This window comes from Manihot esculenta, chromosome 14 (genome assembly GCF_001659605.2).
Source record: "Manihot esculenta cultivar AM560-2 chromosome 14, M.esculenta_v8, whole genome shotgun sequence".
Classification (NCBI taxonomy): Eukaryota; Viridiplantae; Streptophyta; class Magnoliopsida; order Malpighiales; family Euphorbiaceae; genus Manihot; species Manihot esculenta.
Genome location: NC_035174.2, coordinates 16,132,671 through 16,143,707, shown reverse-complemented (window position 1 = coordinate 16,143,707; position 11,037 = coordinate 16,132,671). Strand labels below are relative to the sequence as shown.

At 25.0% G+C, this 11,037-nt stretch overlaps 1 protein-coding gene across 1 annotated transcript; it reads right to left on the bottom strand.

Moving 5' to 3' along the window:
• Nucleotides 1–3,028: 3,028 nt before the first annotated feature.
• On the bottom strand, nt 3,029–5,035 carry LOC110631256 (RING-H2 finger protein ATL13). The gene has a single exon (XM_021779021.2). The coding sequence runs from the start codon at nt 4,593–4,595 to the stop codon at nt 3,183–3,185; it is 1,413 nt and encodes a 470-aa protein (XP_021634713.1). The 5' UTR covers nt 4,596–5,035; the 3' UTR covers nt 3,029–3,182.
• Nucleotides 5,036–11,037: the final 6,002 nt, after the last annotated feature.

The window sequence follows — 11,037 nt, the reverse complement described above, 5'->3', positions numbered from 1 at the left end:
TTAGTTTATTTAGACTTATTTAAGTTTTTAATAATTGTTCATAGGTAAATTTAGATAAAAAATAAAATTTAAATTTTTAGTTTCTGTTGTATAGTTTTAGAGAAAATTTAATATTTTTACCATATAATATATATAGATAAGGAGCAGTGGATTGAGACAATAAATTAAGATTTAATTTGTTTCGTATAAAATAATTTATATTTAAAAGATATTTTTTTATTTTCATATAAAATATTTTTTATAAAAAAAAATTACTTTTTAGTTATTGAGGTATAACATAATTAACGAAATCGTCTCTCTATTTTTAAAACTCAACATTTTTATCTCTGAGGTTTAATTTCATAAAAAATTAAAAATTTTTTTTTGTCAAAAATACCGTTAGTGACAGAAAAAATGACTGAATCACCATTTTTAGAACCCAACATTTTAGTTCCTGAAATTTAATTTTACACATTTATAGGTCTTTCTCAAAGACTTGAAGGAAAAAATACGTTTTTGTCTCTAAAATATTACATAATTAATAGATTTATCTTTTTATTTTTTGAATTCAACATTTTAGTCCCTAAAATTTAATTTCGTCAAAATTCAAAAAAGAAAATCTCAAACTTATCTTCATAAACAAATAAAATTTTAATAAATTTAAAATTTAAATTCAGCAAAGATAATAAAAATTAAAATATATAAAATTTAAATTATTAAAAGTAAAAAGTTAAAATTCAATAGAAATTATTTTCGTGATAGTTAAAATTCAATAGAAATTGTTTTTGTGATACTATTCGTTGTCGAGATTACTGCTTACCATTTGAAAAATTCATTAAAATGTCTTTAATATTTTAAAAAAAGTCTACTAATTAGTCTTTCCGTTAATTTTAATCGTTAAATATTATAAAAAAATCTAAAATATCCCTGATATGAAGGGACTAATTAGTAAATTTTTTAATAATTTAAGAGACTAATTAATAATTTTTTCTAAACTATAAGGATTAAATAGTAAAATATTTAGTAATAAAATTAATAAAAGAACTAACTAGTAAGATTTTTAGAATGTCAATGATATTTTAATATATTTTTTAAAATTAAAAGATTAAATAGTAATTTTTTTTCATATTATAGAAACTAAATAATATTTTTTTTTATTGAGTATGGTATTTTTAAGATTATATTTATTTTTTTTTTATCAAATGGAAATCATTGATTTAAAAGAAATTTTTTAAGATGAAACTTTAGATTTTAAAGGAATTAAATTTTAAAAACGAAAGTGTTGGTTTTAAAAATAGAGGACAAATCCGTTAATCCTATATTTAAGGGATTAAAAAATAATTTTTTTTTATTATTTAAATTTAATTTAAAAATAAAAAATATTTATAAATTTATATATATATCGGTCTTAATAAAATTTCCTAAATTCAGAAAGCTTCTCATTTTTTTATTAAAATTTATTTTATTTTATTTTATTTTAAAATATTTTATATTCACAAATTTATTTAAATATTCCAAATATTAAGAAATATGAAAAATATTTTTTTAAAAAATATTAGGAATTAAATAATGGAGAGGGTAGACATGTCTTCTGCGGGCTAGTCCGTTTCTTATTTGCTACCTTACATGGCCATTCTCTATTCCTTACGGGTGGGGGAACACCGGTCTCGTTCTCTCCTTTGAATGGAGTTTGTGGATAAATAATACTCTTTTTATAAATCCGAGCTTCGGAGAGAAGGATTTTTAGTTCAATCTGTTGTGTTTTTATTATTATTGTTGTCTTATGTGTGGCTTTGTTTATGCATGTAGGTTGATCTATATTGGTGAATCTAACGTTGACACATGCATACACCGAGAGTTTTAGATCTCTTTCACCACGAGGCTTTCTAAAATATCTGCAATCCTTTCATCTTTATGCTTCAGTGTAGACCAAATCTGTTGTAGTCATGTGAAGAGTAACTTCTATTTCTGATGTTGAGATCCTCGAGGATGTTTCATTGTCACTTGCTTTTGAGCAGTTGATCCTTAGGCACGAAGATGGGCAGCGAGTTTTTCTCTTCAACCTCTTTCTTGGCTTGACGAAGTTTGACTGGGTTCCCCTGTTTTTGGCTTCATCGGTCCTTTCAGACTCTCACATTTCCAGCTGTGATAGTTCCAAATTGTTCTATCCTCCTTCCAAGTTAGGATTTCTGGTGGGTTTGGGCTTGTTTGTTGTAGGCTATGGACCGACGGTTTGGACTTTGTGTTGTGTTCGTTCGTAGAAAATTAAGCTGATGGAGCTTTTTTTTTTTTTTTGTCTGAATTGTATTTAGACATTTGTACCTTTTATTAATATATCTACCTTCTAAAAACAAATCGAAAAGGCAAATGCAGTAAGTGGTTAGGTTGTAAGAAAGTAACAGCAGAAAATAGTCTCTCAACGGTTCTTGAGACATTATTAACATCAGACAATTCAGGCATTAATAGGAAGTCCCACACAATTTAACAAAGAGAAATTGGTTTCGCAATTAATGCAATTCATTATGGACCAGCTTGATTCTTCATTTTGAATTACGTTAACATTTACTGTAAATAGTGAATCACCCATTTAATGTCCCATCCATCTCTAATTCTTCTGCTGCAATTCAAACTCTAATTACTGGACTACTAGGAGGCAAGAAATTTAAATTTATGTTCTCTTGATTTTATAATTTTTTATCTATTTTTTTAATTATTTCAAAATTATTATTTAGTTTTTTAAATTATAATAATATATAAATTAATTATTATAATTTTATTAAATTTTATTTTATTTTTTAAAAAAATTTTAAAATATTTTTTAATATTTTTTTATCAACTTTTCAATTATACCCATTTCTAATATAAAATCTCTTTTTTTTTTTCAATTAAAAAATCCATTATGAAGAATCTTTGCAAGTTAGAACTGATAAAAGAATTAATTACTTTGGAGGTTAAGATCTCTAATTTCAATCATATGAACTCATGCAAGGCAAAAAAATCGTTGACCTTAGAAAAGGAAGTAAAGAAAAGCAACAATAATAAAAGAAACTACAATGAATAGTAACCATCGATTCTGTGCTTTTTCATAATTTCCACTTTTCTTTTAAACTACAAAATTCCAAATTCTGCCTTGTACATAATGATGGAATAGACGGAAATTTTCCCAGAAAAAAGAAGAAGAATCCAAGAAAATGAAAAAGAAACTAGACATTAGATGAAAAGTTTGAGTGAATAACCTTGTTTTGTCTCCCTACAAGCCAAAGCAGAGTCCTCCTGGCAAATGAAGGAGTTTTTGCATTACAGCTCTGATTTTCTTCATCAAAACTCAATCCAATTCCTCCATTTTCCCATCTTCCAATTCCAATCTCAGATTTAGTTCTCCTGCTATTACCATTCTTCACCTTCAAATCACTGCCGGCGACAGCATTTTTGTTCACCGGAAACCGGAAGGAAAAGGCCCTCCTTGAAGAATCCCCAGTTGATTTCTGCTTCTCCTTTTCCCCTCTAAGCCAAATCTTAGATATAGAAAAGCTCTCCCTTCTGCTTCTGTCAATGGAATTTCTATTGCTGCCTTCAAATCCATGGAGTTCTCTTCTTGATTCTAAATCACATTCAGACATTGCAGGTCTGTGGCCAGGAGTTAATGGCAAAGAAGGTTTCTTGTTTGATTGTTTCTTCTTCAATGGAGTCCTCAAAGCAACTTGCAATGAACAGTTCTCATCCATTACATACTCAAATGATCCCATAGAAAAACATCTTCTTTCATCAACCTTACTATTATTGCTACTCCCTTCACCAATATCCACATTCTTAAACTTTCCTAGCTTAACAGGAACAACTTTCTCTCCTGAATCCACCATGATTCTTGGGTTACAGTCATCTTTTCTAGCAATTTCACATGACTTTTGTGAAAAATCTATTCTAGATGATCCCAAATCATTGTCTCCTTGAATACATAGATGGGAATTTGTTGTTAAAACTGAACTGGTTCTGCCAATATTATTCTCTCTATCAGTTAAAATCTCTCTGGGGCTCTCACTAGATTCAAGAACAATAACAATGGGAGAGCAGGTGTTGTTTGGAGAGAAATCAGGCAGCAAGCAACCTCTACAGAGAGGGCAAGTGGAGTGAGATAATAACCAAGTGTCTATACACTCCATGTGAAAGGCATGGCTACATTTTGGAAGCAATCTAAGCTCATCCTCAGGCTCAAATTCACACAAACATACAGCACAATCAAAAGGGTTCTTCAATCCAATAATGGCTTTGTATTGGAACACAGGGAGAGTATCTATAAATGACTGATCAACACCAGAGTCATGGAGATGAAAGAGTTGCTGCAATTGCCCTTGAAGAGCAGTCACATTCTCCAAATCATCTGGGTTTCTACTGGGTGGTCTTAAAAGAAGTCTAACAAGAAGATGAAGCAACCCAGAAACAAAGAAAACAATAGCAAGAATTATTATGATAAGAAATACACTTGGACTGATTTTGTTGTTCAGGCTAAAACCATCTGAATCAAGACTTGGTTGTGGAGGTGTCTGAGCAAGAAAATAAGGTTGTTGTGAAGGAGAAAAATTGGTACTTACCTTATTTTGGAGGGAAACCCAGTCCATGATTTGTTATGATTGAAAACAACAGAAACTCACCAAGATTGCAGCTTTAGCCTTGAGCTGTGTGATTTATCAAACACCTCATCTGCTACAACAGACAAAGCCAAGGCCCAAAGAAGAATCCCCACAAAGTTACTTTAAGCCTACTGCCCCTCTTATGAGAGGTTTGGGACACACAAAGAGCTTGTCAATTTCCTTTTTACTGTAACAGGAACCTGCAAGTCAAATGAGAAGAGAGAGAGAGAGAGAGAGAGAGAGAGAGAGAGAGATCAATGAGACAATTAAGAGAAGATAAATGGAGAGCCCAGTGCCCAGAAGGTGAAGTTCAACTTTCAAGAGTAGACAATTAATGAGGACAGTGCAAAAATTAAATGAAAATAGATCTCACTTGGTAGCCAAATTGAATTGAGAGAGTAAAATAATTAAAAAAGAAAGGATAAAAACAGTTTTAGGAGGAGACTTTGTTAATTATATGTTTTAAACAAATACAAGAATCTTGTTATAGTTTGACTTGTAATGAAACTATGCATCAACTCCAATGCTCATTTAATTCTCTTAGAGAAAATTAATGTTTTTTTGTTAAGTTGATTTGGAAATGTGAACCCAAATGGGTCTTCTGTTTCTTGTCCTTAATTTTATGCTACCTTTCTGATCACATTCTTCTAAGATGTTCTATTCTACATCTAATCTCAGATTCAGTAAAACAGATCATACTCTCTCTCTCCCTCTCTCTTTCTTTTGCATTGGGCAAGCAAAGAAGTTGAAATTCTTTAATTTTGATAGATTCAGAATAGATCTATTTCAGTAAAATTATGGTATTATTTTTTCAAAAATACTATTTAAATTTTGATAGTTTTACATTATAAAATAAATAAATTTTTTATCAAGTATTATTTATTTATGCTTTTTTTTATAGCCGACGAATTTTTCTCTATGCCCTTTTTCTTGGCTTGACGAAGAGTGGCTGTACTTGTTTATTTTGACTTCAATAGCCCTTATGTGTTTTTTTTATCTCCTGTCACTTCGGATGGTTATTTTTGCTTCGATAGTGATTTCTCTAAACTCTTAGCATCTTTCTGATTATTCTGTCCCAACAGTGGTGATTCTCGAAAGTTTTATATTTGTTTCGTTTCATAATTTTTATTTATTTTATTTTTTATTTATATTAAAAAATATAATTTTTTATTAACTTTTATATTATATTTATTTTAAATATATTAAATTTTATCAAATATTAAAAAATATTTTAAAAAGTTTTTAAATATGAAAAAATTATTTTTTAATTCTTAAAATATAACATAATTAACATATTTATCTTTCTATTTTTAAAATTCAATACTTTTATTTCTAAATTTTAATTTCGTCAAAATTAAATATTTTCTATAAATAAATGGTGTTAGTGATCGAAAAATGGCCAAATAACTCTTTCTAAAACCCAAAATTTTAGTTCTGAAATTTAATTCCTATAAATTTATAAGTTTTTCTCTCAAAAAATTAAAAAAAATACGTTTCATCCATAAAATATTATATAATTAATAGATTTGTCCCTCTATTTTTCAAATTCAACACTTTAATCCCTAAAGTTTAATTTCGTCAAAATTTAAGGAAGAAAATTTCAAATTCAATCACTATAAATAAATAAAAATTTGAATAAATTTAAGATTCAAATTCCGCAAAGATAATAAAAATCAAAATATATAAAATTTAAATTATTAAAAATAAAAAATTAAAATTTAATAGAAATTACTTTTGTGACGTCACTCGCTATCGATGACTGCTTGCCATTTAAAAAATTTATTAAAACGTCTTTGACATTCTAAAAAATCTACTAGTTGTTCTTTTCGTTAATTTTAGTCGTTAAATATTATAAAAAAAATCTAAAATACCCTTGATATGGAGGGACTAATTAGTAAATTTTTTAATAATTTGAGGGATCAACTAATAATTTTTTTTAAACTATAGAAACTAAATAGTAAAATTTTTAGTGATAAAATTAATAAAAAAAATTAATAAGTAGACTTTTTAAAATTTTAGAAATATTTTTTTTAAAATTAAGGAATTAAATAGCGAATTTTTTCATATTATATGGATTAAATAGTAATTTTCTTTTATTTTATTATTGATAAGAGTATTTTTTGAATTATATTTATTTTTTTTATTAAATAAAAATTATTGAATTCACATAAATTTTTGATGGAAATATTTTAGATTTTGACAGAATTAAATCTAAGAATAAAAATGTTAGTAAAAGAATAAATTTGTTAACTATACTATATTTAAGAAATTAAAAAATAATTTTTTCTAAAATTATAATAATCAATTTATATATTATTATAGTTTAAAAAAAATAAATATTAATTAAAAAAAAAGAAAGAAAGATATAAAAAAGTTATAGAATAAAGTATAATTTAACAGTTTTAAGATCGTTATTTGTAGACTTTAGAGTGAAATTTGGGTTTTTATTTTTATGTTACGTAGTTATATTTTTGGGCTTTGACACTAATTTTGTGCTTGGGTTGTTTTTGGACCTTAGAACCTTCTGAACAATATATCCACCATTCAACCAAAAAAGAAAACATGATGATACTAAAAAAATAAAGGTAATCAATCCAAACGAATGAGTGGAGACTCAAACTAAACTCTACTAGGCGAGTTAAATGTCTTTACTGTTAGTGTTAGAAGAAGTTAGGAGAGACAATAATCAACCCAACTTTTAATAATGAGTTGGAATGATTTTAGATAAAAATATATTTTAAAAAATCAATTTAGTCCAATATTATTAGTCTTCATAGGAGTTTTGTTCCTTTGTAATTGATTCAATAAAATATAACATTAAATTTATAATTTTCTTAATAACTTTCTCAAATTAAATATTAATTTGATTAATGTTAGGATTGTTTGATTTCGATTCTAATATAATTTTTGCTAAAAATTATAACTTGAATTAAACTTTCAATTTTTTAATTTTTCAATATTACTCCAATACCATTCTAAATGATTTTAGTACAGTTGTAATTCTTTTTAATTTAAATTATAGTTGTTGATTTTTACAATGATTTTACATTTATTTTTAAATAGTAAATAATTAACACTCGAAATAACAATGCTAATATTTAAATAACAATAATATTAATATTAATATATATTATATAATTTTTAATATTTTATATATAATTATTAATTATATAATTTTACTAAAAAATTCATAATAATTAACATGTAAAAATATATTATATTACTAATATTGATTTGCTCATATAATTAAAATTATAAAATAATTAATATATTTATATTTAAAATAATAAATACATATATACATAACTTATTTAAGTAAAATATTTTATAATTAATTAATTAAATTATTTAAATTATATTGTTATAAATTTTTAATAACTAATTAGAATATATAATTATTTTATAATACCGTTACTATCTATTTAATAGTTAAAATGAAACACTCACAAATTTAGTCTGATAAATATATCTGAGTAAATCTGACAGGTCTCAAGTTCTACTCTCCAATCCCCAGTCTTCGATTTTCAATTTTTATTTAAAAAAAATAGTTAAAAAAAAATATATTTAAATGATATGAATAATTTAATTTATAAAAATAAATAAATAATATAAAACATAAAAAAATTAAGAAAAAGTATACATACACAATTGATTAAACTTTTATTAAGTATTGAATAACTCATAAATAATTATTTTATTTGTATTTTTATATTATAATTTTTTATTATATATTATTTAATAATTTACAAAATTAAAATTTAATTTTTTAAATAGAATTATATAATTTTGACAATATAATTTATAAAATTATATTAATAGAATTATAATACCGCTTAAATTATTAATATATATATATATATATATATATATATATATATATATATATATATATATATATATTAGTTTTTTAATATCAAATTCGATTTCGCTACTGTTTCTATAAAAAAATAAAATTAAATAAATAAATACATTTAATATGATACAATTCCTAAAACATAATTATTTTTCAATTTTATTATAATTTTTCAATTCAATTTTTTTTAATCAATTTTTCAATTCAATTTGAAACTCTAAAAATTTATTCAATCCTAATTAATATTGTCAAATCCAAATCCGTTTCAATTAAAATTTATTCTTTAACTATATACACCCATAAAAACTCGATTATTTTTTTTTTTAAAAATAGGGGTTGGGGAAGTAGAATCTTAGATTTCTCAAATCTATCAGGATACACTTTCTATCAGGCTAAGTCTCGGAGTGCATAAAAACTCGATTATTATCATTCAATAATATCAAACCCGTTTATTTTATATATTTTAATTAATGATTTATATAAAAAGATATTTTTATTAATAGTTTTTATTTTAAAATTAATATTTGTTAAAATATATTTAAATTTAAATTTTAAATAAAAAATATATAAAATTAATATTAATATAAAATATAATTTAAATTGATTCTAAATCGATCATGCACATTAAATTTTAAATTTAAATTCATTTTAAACTTAATTATATTACTAGCCTATTCTAATAAAATTAAGTCGAATTGAATATCAAAAATATTTGAAGTGCCTGGCTCGGCAGTGAACAAGACATCGGTGCTGAACAAGTATTCGCACTGCTGACGTGAGCATTACAAATAACCCTCATTGCAGATGTTCCAATTGACAGCGTGGCGGTATAAGAACTAAGAAATTTATAAGAATTTAATTTATTTATTTATTTTAATAATTCTCATATTTAACATTTTTATTTTAAAAAAAATAAAAAATATATAATTGTATAAAAAATTTAATTATTTTTTAAAAATTTTTGTAAGAAACAAAGTTTTTCGGTATTTAAATAACTACTCTAATATTTATTTGTGCACGATTTAAACATATAAAACTTTCTTTTCGAAAGTTATAAAAATTTTCTCTAAACATGAGAGAAATATAAATATGCAAAATTCTAGGCCTCTTTAACAAAATTTAAAGGCCGAGGGACCAAGTTGTAATTTGCCACAACTTTGGAAACTTACAAAATGGTCCCTTAAAGCTAAACCATATCCTCACGCAAACCAAACTAAATCAGAAAAAGTGAAAGGGACTTTTTGGACCATGGGCCTTCATAGGGTATATCTATTTAATTGCTTAATAAATCTCTCCTCTGTCATACATTCTTAATAACATTTCATTCATTCCTAGAGGTTTTTTTAGAATAAAATCAATATCTTTCTCATCCTTAACATACCTTCCAAAGCAAAAAGACTCATGTAGAACTGAAGAACATGCTTCTCAACAGCTAAATCACTAAGCTTTATTGGAATAGACAATAGTGTTATTATTCTTAGGAGCAGAGGCTATGGAATGGAAATAACGGGTATTTTTATTCCCAAATTCTTAACAAATTCTTCTAGGATTGCTACTGAATCATAAAATATTTTTTTATCTCAGTTAAGGTGAGCAGTATTCAGTTCAAATCGAAAAAATTAACCGAATCAAATTAATTTAAAAATTCAGTTTGGTTTGATTCGATTTTATTTTTAATTTTAAAAAATTCAGTTATTTTAGTTTGATTCAATTTTGATCAGAAAAAGAAATTAAAAAAATCGAACTGAACCAATTAGTGATAATAATATATTATTTTTAATAATATAGAGATATTAAAATATTCCAATTAAATTTTAAATTACTAAAAATAAAGTATAAAAAATAAAAAATTTATTAAAAATTTAAACCAAATTGAATCAGACCAATTCAATTTAATTTCTAATTAAAATCGATTTAATTTGATTTTTATAAATACCAAAATTTTAATTTTTTATTTTTGATTTATTCAATTCGACCGAATGCTCACCCTTAATCTCAATGCATAGTGAGTAGAAGAGTAGCCTAAATGATCTAGAGTAAGTTGTACCCTTGTTTTTGGTAGCGGAGATTACCAAAAGATTGCTTGCTCCGTCATTCTAACCCCAATGCATAATTCGCCACCTAAACCATCCATATCTCTGCTATATTTCCTCTAACACAACCATTCTAAGAGTCCTTTATAATCTGCAAACAACTTGCATCCCTAGTCCATATGGATTCAAATTGAACAACTTATAGTTTCCATGAGAAACAAGATTTTAAGAGCTTTTGACACACAAAGATGTCTTAATTGACCAATTGCAAGAGGGATCCTAAACCCTTTACAATTGCAACCTCTTGCCTTAAATATACATCACATCCTTATGCTTAAAGATCATTATTTAAAATATTTAACACACGCTTTAAGTAGATAAAAGGAATAAGTAAAACATTACTAGGGTTGATGGGTGTCGAATTTCAAAAAAAAATAAATCATAATCTTATCACAAATAATTGTAGATATGGTGAGTAGGATCGAATCCGCAGAGAATCATTTAATCTTATTGCTTGATAAAAACATAGCAAAATAAAATAAAA